Raw genomic sequence first — 23,137 nt, forward strand, 5'->3', positions numbered from 1 at the left:
TCTTCTTCACTCATCTCACAGAGCATCTTGAGATAAGCAAGCCTGTAGAGAAAGAACCATGGTTTTCCTAACACTTAAGGGTAAAGATTAAATTTCTTTTTTCTTTTTTTTTTTAAAAATTCATTTTAAAGGCACTTAAAAGTAAATGAAGATGTCTACAACCCTGCCAAAACACTCCAAACCTGAAAAATAACAGATACAAAAATGGAACGGGGAGGAAAAAAAAAGGGGAATGGATATAAGGATGAGAATAAAGAGTCAAGAACACACAGTGCCTGTGAAATGGGCAAAGCACACCTTGTAATAAAGCACATTTATCAAAATAGCTGAAAGGTGCTTAAAAATAAAATAAAATAAAGTGAATGTTTGTGGAATATAAGAGCAGCATTGCTGGTTCAAGCCAGGGTTCGTCTACGGTCAACAGATAAACTCCTCGGGAAGGGTCCCAGCGGGTATGAAGGCCACCCCCACGACCTGGGGACTACATGCAGTATCTGGTGCTCAGAAGACAGATGCAGAGCTTGGAAAGGACGGGGTTTGAGCTGAGCTGAGTTTGTGCATCCTGCTTGGGAATTCTGGGAGCAGAAGCCCAGACGAGCCATTTCTCCAGGCTCAAATACATGCTGCCACCCTCCCACCTTGAAGGATCTCTTCATCTGTCACTAGTCAGAGCCACTGACCACGGGCTCCTCCTGCGATCTGTCCAATAAGAAATTAAGCATAGCAGCATGGAGGCCCTCGTTCGGGAATCAGAGGTAGAGCAAAGGGGTAGCTCCAACCCAAGCAGGATCAGAAAGGTTAAAGCCAAATCTAAACTTTAAACCATGTCAGAAGGATATTTCTCAATGATCAGTGCTCCCATTATCCAAATCTTGAGAGCCTTGCCAGAGTGGATCAGTAGAGATGGGGGTATTCGAATATGAATATACCCCACAAGTGCAGATAACAAGGATCTGGCCCCCTGGAACCAGACCGACCGCTCGCGATTCCAAGCAGTGGTGTGATCAAACCACTGCTTTCTGCCATGCCAGATTAACATGGAAAGGATACTTGTGCAAAAAAGGGGTGTGGGCTTTTTAAAAAAAATTTTAAAAAATAGTATCATCATCTCCTTTAAAACTACTATGTGCAGCAACTTAAAAGCTCTGTGTAAGGTTTCTGAAAAACCATCCCATCCATACAATAACAGAATGCTACAGCTAAAACCAAGGGCATTTAAATCCAATCCTCTGTCAATGTAGGAAATCCACAGGTGCCTGACGGGAAGACTCTATCCTCTTAACATGTCCAGCCACTGAATAATGAACCATTTCTCATCTATCCTTCAGAGCTAAGGAGGAGAGCTCTCAATGGATAACCTGTCTCACCATCAAACAGGAATGATGACCATCAACTTCCTCTGTGCAGAACCCCTGGTCTAAGCAAGAGTTCAGTTCAAGAACTGTATATTCCGTAGATGATTAACATGCATCTGTACAATTAACGCCATCTGTTTTGGCTTGCAAGTCCCACGAGACCTCCTACTGAATGCCACCCTAAGCTGTTCTTTCAGGAACAGTTTTCAAAGAGGCTGAGAGAGACCTACAAAGACATGGATACCCTAAAAAGGGTTGAAAGGGGCTAGATCATGGGGAAAGGGAAATTCTAAGGAAGAAATCAAAAACCGTGATCTTCCATCAAATCTGTAGCCTCTGACTGACATGGAAACTGTGGTAGCAAATGGAAAATGGCCACGCAAGAATTGGGAGCACCAACTGGATTAAGTCTAAATATGGCTGACATGAGAGAACTCTGCCTGTGCCAGCACCACCTTTATGAATTCTTGAAACATTTGAATTACTTTATTATAGGCCCCCTCCTATATCAAAAGAATGTTCATGCAGTCTATTAAACATTTACAGCCATCAGCAACATGATAATTAACAAGGTGGTTCATCCCCCATAATTCTACAACTGCTCGGCACGGAAACGACATTTTGGGATCCAGTAAAGGAATCAACAGCCTAAGAGTCTGGACTTTTTTCAAGAATGAAAAGGCGCATTTCTCACTATTTAGGTTAGCCACATGATGTGCTTGTTACAGGGCCACAAACCAGGGGAAGGACTCATGGCAGAAGGGCTGCCTCTTCCCAAGAGCAAAGAGAATGGACTGCATTGGTGCAAGCTTTATTTCCACCAAACAGTATTGTTGGCTCAGTGGACAAATGTGTCCATCCGGATGTGACTGGGTGGCAGCTCCTAACATCACTGCTCAATAGAACAGTGGTTCCCAATTTTGGGAACCAGAAATTCTTGGACATCAACTCCCGGAAATCCTGGCCAGCACAGCTAGTGGTGAATGCTTCTGGGAGCATTTCAGGATCCAAAGTCAGGAACCAGTGCACTAGAGCCAAGGACGTGGAATGCATTAAAGCCTCAGCCCAACAACACCCAGAGGGTGCACTGGGTGGAGAGGGGGGCACAGGTGCCGAAGCTCACAAGCAACATAGCACTGATTGAACTGGCTGTACGATTCTGGGAGCTGTAGTCCAAACCAGTAATCTCCCCCACTTCTGCATTTACAAAGCACTAGCTTGGCAGAGTGTCCATGTGAGTTACTGGACCCCTTGCGTGACCCTTCCGGGTAAACATGGTGCATCTTGCCGTAGCCCAGTGCTTGGTGAAAAATCCATGGCCACACTAAGATTCTTTTCACCATGATTCAGGAGAGTACAGAAAACCAGTCTACCTCTCTGTATCATCGTTATCATTCTAAACACAATATCATGTGACTTAGGAGCTTAAGGAGAGCCAGGCCGAATTGGCATTCGGGGAGGGCAGACCAGCATGGAGTGCATGGGTCTCCACGCAGGGCTAGGAAAGGATCCTGCCTGAAATGCTGGGGAGCCGTTCCACTCGGCCAGGCCCAACAACACTGGGCTAAACAGACTAAGGATCTGATTTAGTTTAAGCCTGCTTTCCATGTACTGACTATCACTGGAGAAATGCACAAAAACAGACACAACCAGGGGTATTTTTGTGATTCTAGAAAACTTACAAGGGACTTTGCTGTTTTATTGGTTTCAAGGGCATCACTGTGTTACTCTGTTTGTGGTGGAGGGGATGCATTGAGGAACTCTTAAGGCCTTTAACGGATTTCAGGGTCAGCTTTCGCGGATACAGCCTGCTTCTGGATTGTATCCAGAAAAACTCACACTGAATGTTTGCTGTATTTGTTTGTTTGTGTATTATTTCCACTTCTCTGCGACCACATTAGTGTGAACACTCTCTGGGCCATTCACAGCGTACGATCAAATCATACCATAAATGACAATGCGCAATAAAAACACAATAAAAACTCTATCGCTAGTTAAAACAGTGAACCTACCTTTAAACAGAATTGCATAAATTAAAACCTATTTGTATATTTCAGATTGGTAGTTCAAGACTAATAGGAAGGAGCTTTATGTAACTCTGTTTTGATTAGCTTCCTCAAATTGAGAGAGATGGCACCTGATGAACGTCTTCGTTCGTTCGTTTAGTCGTGTCCGACTCTTCGTGACCCCGATGAACGTCTGTGGGAAGCTTATTCAGAGGGAAGGAGTCACAGCTGAAAAAGCTCAGTTCCCGGTGTTCGCTCTAGAGATGGGGGATTCGTCTTTGTCTATGAAGACGAATCCTGCCAGTGCAGGTGGCTGGCCTGATTCCCTCCTGCCCCCAGAGTCCGCTAGCCCACTTGCCATGTGGTGCGTGCGGTGGGCATTATCGTCAGCAGGCCAGCCATGGCATGTGCGCCTCCCTGCTTGCAGCTGAGTGGGTAGACCTATCCGAGTTGGCCGGGCAAGCGGGGAGGCAGGGCTGCATCATCTGGGCTACTGCTGTGATTGAGATGCTGAAGATGACTCTGGTCATGCACGCCACTCAATAAGTGGACTGGCAGGTTTTGGTAGTGAGAGATAATCGGGTTAGAGAGTTCTTTCGGCCTCTTTGGGCGTCACAATTTTAAACATCAAGGACTTTGAGGAGCAGGTGGGATGGGAGGCAATTTTGTGGGAGAGAAGTTCCACCAAATATTGAGGTTCTAAAACATAGGCTTTATAGTTCCTAAATGGCATCTTCAGTTGAGCACAGAAACTAACAAGGAGCTGAGAAAGGCATGTCAAGATTGGGAATATGTGTTCGTATCTGCCGATATCTGCCATCAGCCCAAGTTGATGGAAGACACTCTTGGCCACAGCCGATATTTGCACCTCCGTAGAGAAAGCAGAGTCTAAGAATACCCCAAGTTGTGAACTTGATCCTTCAGGGAGAGTGTAGCCCCAGTGAGGTCAGGCAAAGCATGATCAGAGCAAGTTTCTTGGAATATTTGTTATTTTGTATATTTAGTGATCCTGTATAATCTGAGGTTCTAAACTGTAGCTCACGTAGCTTTTGTATAAATCTGGATTGGCACCGATGCCAGAGCAGGGTCCTTCGGGAGCTCTGGGCTGGGCCAAATGAGCCATGCGATTTTTGTAGCCATTTATCCCTAGTTTTGCAATTTGAAATTCAGCTTTTCTCTTTCCTTGCTTTTCAGGTCAACAAGCCAGATGGTTGTGAGAGTGAAGCGGATGCTGCTCAAGGATCAGGGGGCCCTGGGAATTCACCAGGTACCCAGGTGCTTCCTGATCCAGGAAAAGGGGATGCCAGCAGCCCGGATGTTGTCATAGAGGCTCAATTTGATGACAGTGGCGTTGAGGGTGAGCAAGAGTGCCCCAGGGAGGTCCCGGAACTCACACAGCTGACTTTGGGGGCTAGTAGCAAAAAGGGTGAGTAAGGTTCCACCTTTGAATTGCTGATCTGCCATCTAATCCTTTCTTCTTTTTCCCTTCCTTCTCTTGCCTTTTAAAACTTGATATGCAGTGGCCTAAGGAACTTTATCTGCCCCCCGCTATGATATTTAGGAGCTCCCAGTTCAAAGTGTCATTGTGTTATTTCCTTCCTATGCCCATTAACTTCCCAGAGGGCACATACAGTACCTATCTGTCGCGACTGCTTCTGCACAAAAAGGAGATAAATACACCTTGGAATTTTTAAAGGCAGAGTGTGTTTTGTAGGCTGGGAGATTCTGGAAGTTGCTCTCCAGAAAAGTACTTTTTCTGACCTTTGGTCTTGACTTGTTCTGGAAGGCAGTTGGGGAGCTGTTGCAGAGGATAATGTGCTCTCCAATATAGATGGATGCCTCAGTAATGATCCTGTTGGTGGTATATTTTTCCACGTTGTGTTTCTGTGATGGCAAGTAGTCCACTGTTCTTCTCCTCCACAACAATAGGATTTTCGTCTTGGGCAAGAGCCTTAATATTTTGTGTGTGGCCGGCCATGCTTCAGAAAGAGTTTTTTTCTCCCTTCTAGAAGCCCCACCTAGCTTCAGTCTAGATCTGCTTGCTGCTTGATGATGCACTGCTGTTGATCAGAGGAGGTGCTGCAGTTGAGTGAGCCTCTCTTAACTCGGCAGTGCATGTAGGGAATTCAATGAGCCTCACATTTTCAATCTGTCCAAGCTCCGGGGAGGCCTATAATAGGCTGGCTTTTATGCAGAAAACTTCATCAAACTCAGATGCAATCAGAACATTACACACAGCCGATTAATTCTGAAGCTGTGGAGGAAGGCTTACCCCCAGAATTTAGAGGAGTGGAAGGCCACTGGCGAATGTGATTCATTTTAAAAGCAATCTAAATTAAGGGCCGTCTATCCATGTGGTGATAGGAATGTTGTATAAAGTTGAATGGAAGGCTTATTCATTATTATGACTATGTGTACAGCCATGTGTATTCTGTCTAACTGTAGTTGAACTGGGTGAGCATGGAATGTAGTCTCAGATGTGTGCTCAAGCATTTGGAGAACATGGGCGACCCATGGAAAATACTGCTGATCCTTTTTACTATTCCCTAGTGCTTGGTGAACTTTCAGGTTCCGGTGACGGTTAAGGAGGACCTCTGGTATGACACGCGAGTGTGTTATATTTGTGTGTGTTTGTGTAGCTAACAGGTGCAGAAGATGCAGAGGAAACTGTGTTTGCAGTAATTCCAAAATCTGCGTTGTGGCGATACTTTTTTTTTTTTTTGGACACTTACTAGGAAAGCATGAAATTCTTTGTGTAACCGGTTGAGATTTTTTTTTTTTTAAAAAAATCTCTTTGGTATACATGACTTTGCAAAAATCAAGGACAGTGGGGCAGCTCAGAATGACAGGGAAGTCTGTGTTGCCTCTGGGGAGATACAGGGGAAGATGTTGCTGACGCCAAAACAGGGCCCGTCAGAACGACACCTTAAGTGGGCTTTTGTCTGGCTGGGAAGAAAAAGAAAGAACTAAGCCCTGAATCTCCATTTTTTGAAAATTCAGCTGTCCACTTGCAATCCAAAGGTTATCTCTTCCCAGCTTGGGCCATGCAGCTTTGGGGTCACAGAGGGGTTCTTGTAGAGGGGAGTAGACAAATCCATTTCATCTGTTCGGCTCAGAAGGTCATGTTGTCCAGGAGATGCACGAATCTCCAGGCCCTCTCACTTCCCTGACCTAGGATCTATTTCAGAAAAAGTTTTAAGCGGGAATGAGAAAAAAGGTTACCAAACAAAAGCTTTATCGGATACTCCTTAGGGGTGAGAGGCATAACAGTATTGACACGGATTCAACGGTGCGAGTAGGTTTTGCCCAAAGTAATGCCATTCTGAAAGGTAAGTCGTAACACTTAGGTAGTAAAAATCCCCATTGGCATTTCTTTTTGCTGTTAATCTTTGTGACAAACCCCCATCCCCCCAACTTTTGCGGCTGTGCATGACAAGAAGTACTCTATGATGTTATGTAAGCACCGCATAGTCTGGCCAAAGCCAGTTGTGTTGTGAAGGGACTCCTTGGTTTGACCCTCTCTGGTCAAGAGTCCAGATTTGGTGGTTCAGAATGCTTACTTTTCCACATCTCCCGTGATGGGTCAGTGGCAAATGGCACCCCACCCTGGATGTTGAGACAAAACACATTTCTAGAGAGGTGGTAGCATTAATCTGTTGTGACAGAAGGAGCCAGGGGTATTTTGGCACCTTAGAGATGATGGATTCAATGCATTTATTAATCCGGAGTGGACTGGACCCATCGAAACAATGGGGTTTATTAAGCTAACTCTCAGGCCAGGCCCCTTGATTCAGGGATTTGTTCTAGCTGGGACCGATAGCTTGATTGTAGCAGAAGGTTTCTTCAGCTACCATTGACTTCATCAGATACCCTGATGTCAGACTTGCTACAAATGGCTGAAATCCTATTGCTTAGCATAGTAAGTCATACTAGAAGTCATTGTATCAGTGAGGATTTGGTGAGTCAACTGCTCCATGAATTCCACTGATTCAAGTGCACCTGCTCTAGTGAACTTTCTAGACTAAGCAACAGGATTTGGGCTTATGTTTACTAGTGAGTCAATGGGAATAAAAATGTAGAAAACGCAGTTTTAGCAGTGGTTGATTGCCCATCTGCAGGGCTGTCATCAGGGGGTAACACAGACCTCCTCGCACTGGTGACCTGATTGACACATGTAGTGGAACACACATGCACATTGTTCATGTGCAAACCGTGGGAGACGGATCTGGCTCTGTTGTTGAATTATAATACAGAGGTTTCATATTGAAATCTGTCTTTGAATTGCTTCTATTCGAGAATGACTTTCTTGCCTAAAGTAATACGTTGCAACTAGAGTAGACCCATTGAATCATTAGAACTTTCAGAGGAATTAAGTCATCAAATCCCCACCTATTAAGTGGGCTTACTCTAGTGGAGATTTACCACTCTAAGCAACAGGATTTCAGCCATACTCTGAGATGCCTACAGGGAAGAAAACCTTGATGTTAACCTCCATCAGTCTTCATTCTGCGGCCTATTCAGAGTGTAACAAAAATCTCATTTCGAACAGTGTATAAACTTTCTCTTTTTTTGCCAGTGATTGTGCCGTTAATGCAACTGCACTTCTGGATATGGAAAAAAAGTTTTGGATTTGTTCTCCTTCGCCTGTGACCATTTTGGCCTGAAGATCAATACTGATCAGGTAGTGGTGATGTACCAGCCTGTTCTGGTTGTACCTTATGAGGAACAATTTCTGAAGATATGCAAACTCCCCCTTCCTGCAGTGAATAAAGTTCACATATCTTGGCAGCACCGTCTCCAGATGCTTTCTCATCGATGATGAATTAACCTCTCTAAAGCCAGCACTGCCTTCAGTCCTCTGTGTGGACTTGGCATGGGCTGAATCTTTCTGTTAAGCTGAAGGTGTAAAAAGCTCTTGTTCTATCATCTTAAGGAGCAGAGATGTGGACTATCTATCAGGGCCAAGTAGAGATGGGCTCATTTTGCGGTTCAATGAGGTTTGGCAATCGAGCCCACAGGTGTTGTGTGGGGACCTCAGATTCTGCACCCTGCTCAATCTTAACCACTCGTTTCTTCTCCCCCCCCTCCCGCCTCAAAAAGGTGAATCTAATAGAGATGGTCAACTCTGGAAATGAATAATTGAATAATGGTTGTTGTGGGTTTTTCGGGCTCTTTGGCCGTGTTCTGAAGGTTGTTCTTCCTAACGTTTCACCAGTCTCTGTGGCCGGCATCTTCAGAGGACAGTACTCTGTGAATAACTGAATAACTGAGCTGGAAGGAGCCTATAAGGTCATCATCCAACTCTCTGTTCAATGGAGGAATGCAAATCAAAGCAGATCTGACAAATGGTGGTCCAGTTTTCTCTTGAAGGCCTCCGGTGTTGGAGCGCTCCCCGCCTCCTGAGGTCATGCGTTCTGTTGTCGTACTGCTCTAACAGTTTACATGTTTTTTCTGATATTCAGCCAAAATCGGGCTTTCTGTAGCTTGACCCCATTGTGCTTCTATGTCACTCATCTGACTACTAGGCCACTCTCGGCAGTTTACTGTTAGGCAAATAAAACACACACTATATCAATGATGGCAAACCTTTTTGGGCCCGAGTGGCCAAACTGCAAAACAATAACAACAAAAAAACAACAACCAACCCAGGTGGGTGGTGGCAGTGGAAGTGGTGGGGGCGTAAGAGGGAATCCCGGGCAGAAAGGTGCCTCCAGACCCTAATCTGGATCCGCCTCCGGGCGTGCCCAACCCTGTCACTACCTATAGCTCAGCCAGCCCGCTGCTGCCAGCGCCAGCTGCTCCGGATCCTGGCCCACCACCTGTCGGGGCGCTAGCACTGCGGCAGCAGCTGCCTCCTCAGATTTAGCTGCCAGGGGCAGCGATCCAGCGACTTATGGCTTGCGTGCCCACCGAGAGGGCTCTGCGTGCCAGCGGTGGCCCGCGTGCCTTAGTTCACCATTGCGGCATTATACCAACCACGAACATAATAATATAAAATCCAAATAAACAACCATGGCCTTCGACTCTGTCAATAGGTCCATTTTGTGGGGAAAACTAGCCGCGTGGGGAATTCCCCCACGTCTTCTTTTTTTAATACGTAAATTACACCACGCTAACTTCTGCCAAGTCCGTTTTAACTATAGTGGCTCCATCTCGGAAAAGATCCCAATTAACAGAGGAGTGAGACAGGGTTGCATCTTAGCTCTGTTCCTATTCAACCTTTTTTTAGCAGATCTACGTTCTCAGCTGCTGCCAGCCGAAAAGTCTGCTCCGTTCCTAAATAAGATACCCGTTCCCCTTCTGTTATACGCGGATGATGCGGCTCTCCTTTCTATATCTAGTCTTGGTCTAAGACAACTTCTCTCTCTTTTTCAATCTTACTGCTTACGCAATGACCTTGTTATTAACGCTGAGAAAACCAAGATTATGGTCTTTTCAAAATCATGGAAGCCCTTACACTGGAAAACCAATAGTCAACAGATTGAACAGGTGAGATCCTTTAAGTATCTAGGTTTACTATTCCATTTTCAACTCAAATGGACCACACATAGAGATTCTGCAGTCGCATCCACCTCATGCCTTCTTGGTGCGATAACTAAATTCCATTATAACTCTGGGAACCAGTTTGTTCCAGCTGCCACCCGAATTTTTCAGGCAAAACTGATTAACCGCCTACTCTATGGCGCCCCAATTTGGATAAATGCTATGGACAACAAAGTAGATCTACTGGCTGCCTCTTTTTACCGCCGGATTCTAGGGATACCAACTTCAATTAAACTATCAACTATAGCCCTAGAGTTAGGCATGCATCTACCCTCATCGGTAGCGTGGGCACTCACATTCAAATTCTGGCTCCGCCTTTTCTTTAAAACAGACCCAGACTCTCTTTTAGTTCATCTACTTAAGGATCATTACCAATCCAAGTGGTTTACGTTATGTGAAACCAAACTTGGATCGATTGGTATACCTTTAAATTCCATCTTTAACAGCAATTTTGATCAGGCGCTCTCTCTTGTTAAAGAGAAACTATGGGAGTCCGAGTATATCCATCTGGTCTCCAGTATCAACCAAACATGCTCTCCTATCCACTATGGTATCTTCCCTACCTTTGGCTCTGGACATTTTTACTTACACTCCCTGCTGAACCCCCTAACCAGGAGGGCTTTTATGCTAGCGCGGCTGAATATTTTCCCCTCCGAGGTCCTCAAGGGGCGATATGCCCGAGTACCCTTCGAAAAAAGAATTTGTAACCTTTGCAGATTAGAACCCGATTCAGTTTCGCATATCCTGTGTCACTGCCCCAAGTTTAGAGATCTCCGAGACCGAATTCTAGGACCAATCATCTCGGGCTTCTCTGGTCCCCCCCAGCTTCTGACAGGTTTCCTCCTCCACGACTTTTCTCTGGAAACTACGACTCCAGTAGCTGAGTTTCTTGCTAAAGTGCTCACTCTCCAAACTTCAAAAAACTAACCTAACTTCTCCCACTATTTTAATTTATTATTGGATTGTATGTTTTAACTGTTTTATGTCAATAAAGGTTGCTTAAAAAATAAAATAAAAAAAAAACAACCAACAATTTAAATTGAACCAGGCTGTGCGGCTGGTAAGTGGTGCCGCCGCACGGACTCATATCACGCCGGTTCTGAAAAATTTGCACTGGTTGCCGGTTGCTGCTCGGGCCCAATTCAGTGTGCTTACTTTGACATATAAAGCCCTAAACGGCTTAGGACCTGGTTACCTAAAGGACCACCTTCTTCCATATGAGCCTGTCCGTCCTCTAAGATCAGGCCAGGAGGCCCTTCTGAAGGTGCCATCCCTGAAAGAGGTGAGGGGGATGGCATGTCGAAATAGGGCCTTCTCGGCTGTTGTCCCCCAACTTTGGAATGCCCTCCCTATAGAGATCCGCCCGGCTCCAACACTCTTGGCTTTTCGGCACCAGGCAAAGACCTTTCTGTTCAGCCAGCATTTTAATTAAACAGTATTCCCTAGCTGGCCACATGAGCAGCAGGACTTATTAATTTTAATGTTTTAAGAATTATTTTAATATATTATTTTTAATATTATCTTTTAAAATATTTTTAAGTTTTAATGTTGTACGCCGCCCAGAAGCCACTGGTAATGGTGCGGCTAAAAAAAATTGTAAATAAATAAAATTGTTAGAAATAATATAAAATAATGTATTCTAGAGCAAGACAGCAGGATTGATAGTACAAATGTTGAAACCACTCACTGTAATTAAGATGTTAAACGTATATGAAACCTCTGGGCGTATGTAATATATTCTGGCTTGGTGGCTGTTATTCTCCTACTCTTATCTCTCTGCCCCTGCTTACATGGAGGAAGACTGCATGTTGTATTCACAAGTCAAGTGTTTTCCAGGCAAGGTGCGATTAATATTTTAAGGAGAAAAAATGTCTCCGGTAAAATGCTGGTGGTATTGTCTAGACACATTTGCTCAAAGACCTTCAGGCTCTGGAATGATTACATTTCACATTTTGCTCACCAATCTAGCCGACCTTGACTTTCTCTGTGTGCTTGCTGTTCATTTGGCTTGTGACAACTGTAGCTGGGAAGTTCCCATCCATGAAACCTGGAGTGTGACTACAGATACTGCAAAAAGAGAAAAGGAAAGAAAATAGAGCTGAGCTTTGTCTTGTGTTGTGAAACAAAGACAGCAATGTCTTCGATACTACAGGATTTGACCCAGGTGTTAATTCTTTGCTTATTTATCAGTGATCGTGGCCGGGAACTGTAGGCAGCTAAGAAACACTCTGACTCAGTTTCCTGGCCCCAGGATACGAATAAACATTGAGAATCCATTGCACGTACATCCCAATCTCCACTTCTCTGACATCTCCTTGTTGTTGCTGTCCCCACTCCTTCTTGGCTGTCCTCATGCCCACTTCCCTTTCTCTGTGGGTCTGTCCACACTGTGAAATGGGGTGCCCCATCCAGACAGTGCTCAAAAGGTTCTCATCTTCATTGTAATCTATTTTAACTCTTGGTACCCATCGGCAGAGACAGAACAAAGAACTATTTTGCATCTCAGTGAATCACCCCCAAAAGATGCATGCTCTGGCCCTGTGCCAGAAAGGTAAGGGCCAGCTCTTAAAGGGGAAGATTGAATCGTTCTAAGTAGAAAGACAAGCGGACGAGATCTCTTTTTCCATGCCAAACATTGCTGATGGGGTAGCATTGCCAGAAGTATATGCTGTTGTGGATAGGCTCTTTGTCTGATAAATACAACATGGCATCATAATGACAGTAGATGTACAGTACTCTGGTTCTCTTAAGTCCTGGGGTTGCGAATCTCTGCTGTGATGGGCCTGTGTTGTTTCTGCTCCAGAACTTTTCAGTGCCATGAATAGGACGAATTTTATGATAATATATAGAGGATTCTACCCCTTCCTTGAGCCGTTTTTTTTTCTCTTCACAATATACATATTTTCACTTGGAAGTGGGAATCGCTAACGTTTAATTGTGCTCCTTTTGGAGGGAGTCACAAATTTCCACAGTGGCTGCAGTAAAGCCTGGAAAAAATAACTTTGGATCTGTCATGGCTAATAAGTGTTTTAATCTGATGGCTTTAAGGGTCTGCCTTGGCCAGTTGAACTGTCCTGGTTAATATTAATGTGTGTAAAGAATTTTCTTTTCCTTTCCTTTCTTTTCTTTTCGAAGCATACAGTCCATTTTCGAAGAGGCGAAGGGACGGCTGGCTTAAACGCAGCCCCGCTTCCAGAGCTGTTCTTTTTCAGAGAGGTGCTAACGTTTGCAGTCGCTGGATCTAATTTGTTGGTAATAACGGAACTAATTGGAGAGGTTTCTTGCCATTAGTGCCTAATTTTCTTTTCAGCAAAGCTATAACAATTTTTGGTTTTGTCAGGTAATCACCCGAAAGGGAAACAAGGGGATTAAAGCCGAATTTTGCTGGGCCCCTGCCGCTGGATGGTGTTTTCAGTGTAAGATAAGCTGAGCAAGCTCTGCCCAAGCTAACATAGTAAATCTCCTACAAACATAGCGTTGCCCAGGGTGGAAATACTGAATGGTCACTGGATAACCACGACAGCAGAGGTTCGGCATAGTTTATTTCTGGTTTGGCAAATGGCAGCAGGTTTCCCCCCCTGTCCCGGACCCCCCCCCCCGCCCCGCCCCCCCAGCCCTTCTCCTGCCCACTTCTTCGTTCGGCTGTCCAGGGCTTCTCCTGGCGTCTCTTGTTCTCCATTTGCTCACCCATGGCAGGGCTGTGCCAAAACTCTTTTTTTTTTGTGGGACCGCTCTTTCTTGGACGCGTGCCCCAGCATCATCCTCTGCCTTGGTGGGAGCCAGTTCTCTTTTGAGCCACCTGGCTCTGTTGAGCTGGGGGGTTCCATGGAATAACAGCTTGATTCCTCAGGGTAAGAACATTGAGATGATCCATCTAGCTCAGCTTTCCGTTCCATGGCCCGCTCACTAGGACCAAAAGTGTTGTATGGTCTCTATGTGTTCTTTGTGGTTTGCTTGCAACCTCCCTTACAGAGGAGTAGAACCCTGTTGTTGAAGTGCCTGCTGTTCCCTTGAGCCCTAGTTTCTACAGTCAGTGGTCAAGTCTACTGGGAGCTGTAACCTGGAGAGCGATAGGTTCTCCTTCTCTGATCTTGTTCTCTCTCTGGGTTTAAGACTTGAAATTCTCCTTAAACCTCCTCACAGCTGTCCAGATGTAGGTTTTGCATCAGTGGATCCTGACTGGCCGGCATAGTTGCCATCCACTAGAAAGGCATCCACACTGCAGGAAACATTATTTATTAAATGTATGTCATGTCTTTCCACCAAATGTAGTGACAAGGCACCATATTTATTAAACAGGTTTTCTCCTGTTTTTCAGCTGCTTTCCATAAAGGCAGGATATTTACTAAGTTTTGGTCTTTTAACCAAGAAGTTTAAATCCCATCTTTTTGCTTGTTTTTCTCTGCCTGTCATATGCAGCCTTTCTCCTCGAATGGGGAGTCAGGGCAACTTACAAGAAAATTTAAAGTAAGTACAGTGGTGCCCCACTTGGTGATGATAATGTGTTCCAGCAAAATCGCTGTACAGCAAAATCGTCGTCAAGTGGAAAAAAAACCCATTAAAATGCATTGAAAACCGGTCAATGCGTTCCAATGGGGGGGAATACCTGATCGTGCAGCGAAGATCCTCCATAGTGTGGCCATTTTGAGATCCCTGTAAAGCGAAGAATCGGTCCTAAAAACAGCAGGGAGTCATTTTGCGACCCGCCGATCAGCTGTTTCTAATCACCGTCTAGCGAAGAAACGGTTCCTGAAGCAGGGAACTATTCATCGTCAAGCAAAAAAAAAAAAACCCATAAAAACATCTTTTGCGATCGTTATAGCAATCACAAAAAACCCATCGTAAAGCAATTCCGTTGTCAAGCGGGGTAACGGTCTAGCGAGGCACGACTGTACAGATAAAATCTGAAGCTGAGGCTCCAGTACTTTGGCCATCTCATGAGAAGAGAAGTCTCCCTGGAAAAGACCCTGATGTTAGGAAAGTCTGACGGCAAGAGGAGAAGGGGACGACAGCGGACGAGATGGCTGGACAGGGTCACCGAAGCGACCAACATGAATGTGACCCAACTCCGGGAGGCAGTGGAAGAGAGGAGGGCCTGGCGTGCTCTGGTCCATGCGGTCACGAAGAGTTGGACACGACTTAATAACTAAACAAATGGATAAAATCAACCAGAAGGTTAAGCTGTGAAAGTAAATTTAAATTACAACATTAAAATGTAATTGAATTGGGACGTAAATTCAAATTGAGCTCAGAGAGAGAGAGAGAGAGAGAGAGAGAGAGAGAGAGAGAGAGAATAATATAGCACCAATTTCTTGAACTTCCCTTTCTTCTCAGCTACTCAGTTGATGTAATTGATGAATTGAAAGGGGGAGACAAGGAAGGCTGCAGCCTGGGAGGAGCGATTTCAAAAACCAAGCTGGATGAGGATAATAAAATGCAAACAGAAATGATTCTTCATTAAAACATGCAAACAAATCAGTTTAAAGGCATAATAAAACAACAATAAAAAGAAATGAGCAGCGTTCAAAACCCGCTAACAAACCCACTTAAATGCCAGCGTTCTGTCTGGATAAAAACCTCTCTGCCTGCTGGTGGGAAAACAGCAAAGAGGGCACCCCTCAGCCTCCCTTTGCAGGGAGTTAACAGTCCTGAAGATTAGCAGCTCATAGTTAGCTGCAGTGATGCTTCCAAGGCCCTAAACTCCTGTGAAAGCAATTCTTTGCTTTCTTGCAAAAAGCAAAAGGTAGTTGTTTTGGCCATTAAAAAACATGCAAACCCCATGTTAACACTTGACTAAGTTAGGAAGGCACAACAATGCATGCAATATTTTGAGATGTTTGAATTGCTTCTTTGCACAGTATGTTACAAAAAATAGGCTGGGGAGGGAAAGACAGCGCCTGATCTTAAAGCTTTATAGACTTGCACATCCTCTTGAGAGGGACCCACTCTGTAGACTCTCAAATGGGTCTGTGTAGGAGTGTGATTGAGATTTCACCAGAGCCGTCTCTAGGATTGCAGGAACAACAGCAAACTTGGATTCTCCATTTAGAAAGGACAAAATTTTTGATGTATCCCCTTCCTGTTTAAAAATACTGTAGTAGGCCTCTTTGTTGTTTGAACACCGAAACTGTCTTTATAGCCTGGAGAGAATTTTGGACATTACATTAGGTAGAGAAAGACAATGGGAACCAAATTATGTAGCCTTACCTATTAGTTTGTAGAGGAGCAATCTGCATAAAATTCTTAGTTTCAGGTGGTATAAAGTGTATTTTTTAGCATCTTAAAAAACCACCACAGCACAAGAAGGCTGCAGGCTGCTAGTATAATACACATCTAAAGAGCTTTGTGGTTTAGTGGAAAACTGCAGTACTGCGGTGAAGACTCTCCTCACAACCTGAGTTTGATCCCAATCGCCTCAGGTGGCCAGCTCGAGGTTCACTTAGCCTTCTGTCTTTCAGAGATTGGTAAACTGAGAACCCAGCTCATGGGGAGGGGAGGCAATGTGTAGGCTCCCCGCTTTGCTTTTTGCAATGTGTAGCCTGCATAATTAAAATTGTGAACTGCCCAGAGAGCTCTTTCAGTGCTCTGTGGTGGTAAATAACATCACACTCTAAGTAGCGAGACCACCAGCTGTTTAGGTAAAGGTAAAGGTTCCCCTTGACAATTTTTGTCCAGTCGTGTTCGACTATAGGGGTCGGTGCTCATCCCCGTTTCCAAGCCATAGAGCCAGCATTTGTCCGAAGACAATCTTCCGTGGTCACATGGCCAGTGCGACTTAGACACGGAACGCTGTTACCTTCCCACCGAAGTGGTCCCTATTTATCTACTTGCATTTTTATATGCTTTCGAACTGCTAGGTTGGCGGGAGCTGGGACAAGCGACAGGAGCTCACTCCGTCGCGTGGATTCGATCTTACGACTGCTTGGTCTTCTGACCCTGCAGCACAGAGGCTTCTGCGGTTTAGCCCGCAGCGCCACCATGTCCCCAACAGTTACCTTTCACTGTAAAACAAGTGGCATTACCATGCAGTCATAGCACCACTTAGTTATGTCCTGTTTCTGGCAAATAATGGTGTGATTTTATTATTGCAAGGGGAAAAAAAAGAATTACAAGGAACTTGTCATTTGTAACTGGTGAGTTCCAAGTTCTGGATTTGTTTCTTGAGCGGTGAAGACTATATTCCTGGGGAGGACCAAGCTCAGAGTGTGGCGTCCCAGTGAGCAGGGCTGTTTCTGTTCTTATCCTCTACTTCCATCATCCTCTCATTTTTTTTGAGAAAAGCTTTGTACCTGAACAAGGTGTGGGAGCAAATAAACAACAGGTGTGGCTGTTCCTGTCACATTTTCCTGCAAATGTGGGCTTTTCCCAGTCTTTCCAGCTTGAACCGGTCGCTATGCTTTTCAAGAAGCAAATGTCATCATTACCCTTGATCGGAAAAGTACCTGGTCTGGTTTCCTGCCTTTTTTGCTTCCTCGTCCTTTTTTGAACAGGGCTAACTGTCGCCTTAGCTGTTGCAACATAATGGGATCCCGTGCCTTCTGTAAAAGAAGGGTGATTTAACAGGTTGCAGTTGCCTCATAGGTGTAGAACAGAGTTCACCTGCCCCTTGTCCTCCAGGTGTGTTGGAATACAGCTTCCACCAACTCTAACTGTAAGCCGGGCTGGGGAGAATGGGAGTTGTACTTCAGTTGAATCTCAAGGGGAACTCATTGAGGGAAACTAATTTCAAGCCTATCAAAAAAGCTCTCCTGCTTGCCTTTGTTTTGGCATTTGTACATTTTGGACAGGATCTGACCTGTTTGTCATTTCCCCCAGTTGTTGTTTAGTCGTTAAGTCGTGTCCGACTCTTCGTGACCCCATGGACCAGAGTACGCCAGGCCCTCCTGTCTTCCACTGCCTCCTGGAGTTGTGTCAAATTCATGTTGGCAGCTTCAATGACCCTGTCCAGCCATCTCATCCTCTGTCGTCCTTTTCTCCTCTTGCCCTCACACTTTCCCAACATCAGGGGCTTTTCCAGGGAGTCTTCTCTTCTCATGAGATGGCCAAAGTACTGGAGCCTCAGCTTCAGGATCTGTCCTTCCAGTGATCACTCAGGGTAACATGCCTCAAAAGGCAGCTTAGAGGCAGTATTTTGCTGACTGGTGTGGTGAAGGGAGAATGAGGGAAAAATTTAGTTTATATCGTGAGGCGAGAGGGGCCTTAATAGAGATAATGGTGCTGCTGGGGCTCCTACCTTTAGCCTTGTTGAAGGCTAAAAATAACTTCTGAATCCTGTGGGGTTCCTGCTTGGTCCTTCACTTTCAACAAAATGAACCATTGGAGATGGGTGGATATAAACTACAGGGATGAATTTGAGCACATCAAGTGAAAGAGTCAACTGATTTCAATGGTATAATTGTGTGAGCCAACTGGAATGATGGGAGTACGTAATTAAAAAAGAAAAGAAAAAAAGAACTCACCTGAAATCTTTAAGGTTAGTAGGTGAAACAGAAGGAAAAATTCTGCCCCTCCCATCTTTCCTAAGCAAATTAGCCTGAAATTTCCCAGAAGGAGGAAGGAAATTTGGGCATAGTTGAAACGGAAAGCTCTCCCGGCCTGAGTTCAGTAAGGCTGCTATAGGACGCCAGCCCTTTGTAACTTATGACTGCTTGAGCAGCTGCGAGACCATTAAGGCTGGGCCTGCAGCTTGATGGCACTCTGTCAGTGGTTCCCAACTATCGGTTCCCAGATATTCTTGAACTGCAACTCCCAGAAATCCTGGCCAGTGCTGGTGGTGGATGCTTCTGAGAGTTTTAGTCCAAGAATATCTGGGGACCATTACAATCCACCTGGACCTATGGGTGGTTCTGCCCAGTCCCTCAGGCTTCGCTCATTCCACAGGTTGGTTCTGCTGCTCAGAGTTATGGAGCCAGGTGAATTCTTAACCCTCCACGGGCCACCTGATCTCTCTTCATAGGAAAGCTGCAGTACCACCTCTGGCCATTTGCACTGGAGGCGCTGCAGGCATCAAGCCAGCACTTCCATCTGCTAGCAAGCTATTCTGGTGTCCCTGAGGAGGTGATACGGCAGAACCCCTGGCCCAGGTTCCCCTGCCACCTCGTGTGGAGTCGATGTAATGGATGTGTGTGTGTGCACAATGAGCTTGTACACCGTTGTTTCCTGTATCTAATGTGGAAAGTATCAGATGCATACACAACCATGCAGCTGGGGGCCCTGACTGGGTTGCCCTTTTGTTGTGAGTGCGTCACTAGTAGTAGGGATACCCAGTGTGTGTTGAGAATTTTGGTTAAATGTGTATTCTCAGAACATAAGCAGAGTTTAGGAGATATCAGGGTGCATAGACAATATAACACTGAGAGAGCAAATTATCAACTTAGTCTATTCACATATATACAGAGAGAATAGACATTCATCTGACAGCGTCACATGACATGATACAACACACAGTGTAGAAGTAAGTGATCAGGCTTACAGCAGATTGCATGCTCTCTTTACACATGACTTCTATACATACATTCCTGGGACCAATGAGAAAATACATTACTTCATTTTCTACTTACATAAGGTTACATCATATACAACAGCTGTACAACATTAAATCTCAAACCTTGGTACACACACCTGAATACAATCGGTACATGACTCAGGTAAAATCAGCCGTTTCACTTTCACTATACAACATTTCTATTGAATACAGGGTCACATCAAAATCTCAAGAGTGTGAGCTAGGAGATAGAGTGATGGAGAGACTCTAAAGCATACCAAGGTGAACCTGGATTTGAGTTCCTTATGGTCGCTTAGGTATGCTCTGTGTTCCTGCACTACTCCTGTCTTTTAAACACCCCCCACCCCCCAGTCTGGTAGTGCTGGCTTGAAGCTGGAGCTCAGAGCTTGAGTGCGGCTTCTTGTAACGGAAGTGATGCGAGGAAAAATCCCACCCTTGGCTAGTTGATTTCTTCCCTCTTCCGATCCTAGAATACAGCCAAAAGATGAACGAGCCGCGGCTCTCCTGCCAGATCCCAGAGAGAGAGCGAGCCTGACCAGATGTTCTGCTTGGGTGGAAGATCAGTGGAGAACCCAATAGAAACCTCTGCACATTTTTTCAGAAGAATGGAAAGGCAGCGACAGAAGAGCATGAGCATCTGAAGAAAGTCTCCGAGAAACTCTCACCCTACGAAGAAACACAGGGGCGGGGGGGCGGGGAGAGAAAGATATCATGATCTTGTGTGGGCTTCTGTGGGTCGTTTACGCATCCTGGCTTGTTTTCTTCAATAAAACATTTGCTTTACGTCTTTCCCCTTTTCTGGGGGAAAAAAAAATTAATGCTCAACAGCGACTTTCTCTTAAACCTGGAGGCCAGAACCACTTCCTTCTTTTGGAAATTGGCTTTCCTGGAGATGATGATGTGCCCTGGTTTCCAGAAATGGGAAACATTTGTTTTGCGGGCTACAGCCCCTAAAATCCTGAAGCCGGCGGAACCACTGGCCGAATGGGCTGTGGAATTCTGGGAGTTGTAGTCCAAACCTCAGAAGGCTTCCTTCTCTGCTTTTCTCTGTATCATCGATTCTCAGGCAGGAGGTTTGCCATACAAGATATTAGCCACTGTATATAGAACTGTACCCATGGATGGTGAGATCCTGGGTTTTTACCCCGAAACAGATTCTCTCTCTCTCTCTCTTTTTAACAGGAGCAGTGTATTTACCAATGTCTGACCTGGTCTTTTGCAGACTTTGAAAACTGCTTCTAGAAGCAGAGAGTAGGTGCACCTGGTTTCTTTGAACCCCGCGTAGTGTGCTGGATTTAGCGCCTTGCTGATATCTAGAGGTGGATCCTTACCTCCTTTTTGCGAGAGCCTAGATGATTTCCCATGGGCCGTTTTTTTTAAAAAAGTGCTAAGCTGTAGCCAAAGACTATCTCTCCTTGCAAGGTGCGGTTTGGGTTTCTAGGCTAAATATGCATTTTATAACCTTGCACAACATTCTTTAAAGGAAATTAAATATTTTAACGAGACCCTGATGTTGGGAAAGTGTGATGGCAAGAGGAGAAGGGAACGACCGAGGATGAGATGGCTGGACAGTGTCTGCGAAGCAACCAACATGAAACTGACACAACTACGGGAGGCAGTAGAAGATAGGAGGGCCTAGCATGCTCTGGTCCATGGGGTCACGAGAAGTCGGACACGACTAAATGACTAAACGACGAAAAGGGGACTATTTATGTAACGTGAAAAAGTTAAAATTGACCCCAACATAAGAAATGCCAGGAAATTCAGACTTCTATTTGCATTTCCTAAATAGAGTGTATTTTCCACCATTTTTGTGTATTATGGCTGCCATAGATTTTTCTTGTACATTTGGGAGTTTGTTTTGATTTTAGCAGATGTGCATAATGGAGGTTGACCATGTATCTGTTCCCTCTTGCGCCCTGGAGGGATACAGAAATGCTGTTATTTGTTCCATGGAGATGATTCTTATTCTTATTCTTATTCTTATTCTTATTCTTATTCTTATTCTTATTCTTATTCTTATTCTTATTCTTATTATTCTTATTATTATTATTCTTATTATTCTTATTATTCTTATTCTTCTTCTTCTTCTTCTTCTTCTTCTTCTTCTTCTTCTTCTTCTTCTTCTTCTTCTTCTTCTTCTTCTTCTTCTTCTTCTTCTTCTTCTTCTTCTTCTTATTATTATTATTATTATTATTATTATTATTATTATTATTATTTAAATAGTGTTACTGTACTTAGTTCCAGTTTGGGCCAGCGCTCAGAAGCTGACCCATGGGACTGCCAAAATGGGACGTGAAGTAAGGAAAGGACATTGAAGAGACCACAAGGTGTATGCATTTTACATGTCTTGTTCCATAGGGAGGGATCTGGAGGTTGGCGATGCCCACCATGGGAAGTCAGAAGACTCCTCAAAGACCAGTGACCCGGATCAGTTCCTTCAGAAGACAGCCAAGGTAATGTTCTGTAGCACTCGGATGGTCTTCCTTGCCTCCCACCCAACTCCCAGAAACAGAGTTGGCTGAGCTTCCTGCGACAATCCCTTGCTTCGTTTTTCTTTAAAAAAGATTTTTCTGAGATTTGTGACTACGACGGCCACAGCAGCTCGGGAAGACAAGAGTTTAAATGGGGCAGAATAGAAGTGGGGAGACTGCAGACCTCCGCTTGCTTTGAGGACTGCCATGCTACCTTAGATCCCATGGCCAGCTGTCCTGATGGGAGTTGTAGTCCTGCAAAATAGGGTGGGTTGACAAGAGCTTCTCCACATCTGGTTTAAGATGGTCAGACGAGGTGTGTGAGGGCCCAGGTTCAGATCTGCACTTGCCCACAAAGTTTGCTTAGTGGCCTTGTGCTAATTGCTCTCCTTCAGCCTGGCCTGGTGATGGGGAGGATGGGGCGGCATTGGAAGTGTGGCAACCAAAGGCATTAGCCTTGAGCCCCCTGGAACAAAAGCAGAATATAAGTGTAACAAATACCTCCTTAGCTCTGTCCCTGGGTGGGACCATCTCTCCCCTCCCTCCCCTGACTTATGGAGTTGTTTGAGTGTGAGCAATCTTCTCGGGGAAGTCCCATACTGTGCTCCATATGGCCATGGGCCTAGAGACTTTTCCATTCCCCATCTTCTCTCCAGGATAGTTGGCATACTAAAAAAGATGTCAGGTTGCAATCCGGGACAGAAGGACTCTGTGCCTGGAATCTGGGGAAGGCTGCTACCAGTTCAGATCAGAACATTTATTTACATTCAATTATTTGTGGCATTTCTAGTACACCCCTTGACGTCACGAGATCTTCAAGCGGTTCCCATTAAAAGTAGATATCGTTAAAAGTGCTCATTTAAAGGACTTTAATAATAATAGTCAGCAAAGTATAACTAAAGAATGTTTAGAAACATAAGGCCTTTACAACACAGTAATAAGATCTTTGTACACAGATACATGGTTAGCTGGAGTTTGAAGACGAACGCTTTTTCTTTGTGATTAAGAGCATTCCAAAGGATGGGCTCTATCACTAGGAGTTAGGAAGGTGCCAGTTAAATATTTTGGGACCCCCAACTCCCAGGAATCTCTTAAGAATTCCTCAGGCAGAATTCCGGGAGCTCCAGTCTACAGACCCACACTTTAGTTTCTCAGGAGGCACCTACCATAGCAGTGGTTCCCCACCTTGAGTCTCCAGATGTCCTTGGACTATAACTCCCAGAAACCCTGGCTAGCACAGTTCGTGGTGAAGGC

The 23,137-nt window shown here is 44.9% G+C and overlaps 1 protein-coding gene across 1 annotated transcript in view; it reads left to right on the forward strand.

Annotated features, from left to right (window-relative positions):
- DIS3L2 (DIS3 like 3'-5' exoribonuclease 2) overlaps positions 1-23,137 on the forward strand; it is a 293,641-nt gene that overhangs the window by 106,697 nt on the left and 163,807 nt on the right. The window contains exons 7-8 of the mRNA XM_020813964.3: positions 4,556-4,787; positions 21,771-21,865. Coding sequence (XP_020669623.3) covers positions 4,556-4,787; positions 21,771-21,865 — 327 coding nt within the window. The remainder of the gene's footprint in view (positions 1-4,555; positions 4,788-21,770; positions 21,866-23,137) is intronic.

The sequence above is a fragment of the Pogona vitticeps genome, chromosome 3 (assembly GCF_051106095.1).
Source record: "Pogona vitticeps strain Pit_001003342236 chromosome 3, PviZW2.1, whole genome shotgun sequence".
NCBI classification, from domain to species: Eukaryota; Metazoa; Chordata; class Lepidosauria; order Squamata; family Agamidae; genus Pogona; species Pogona vitticeps.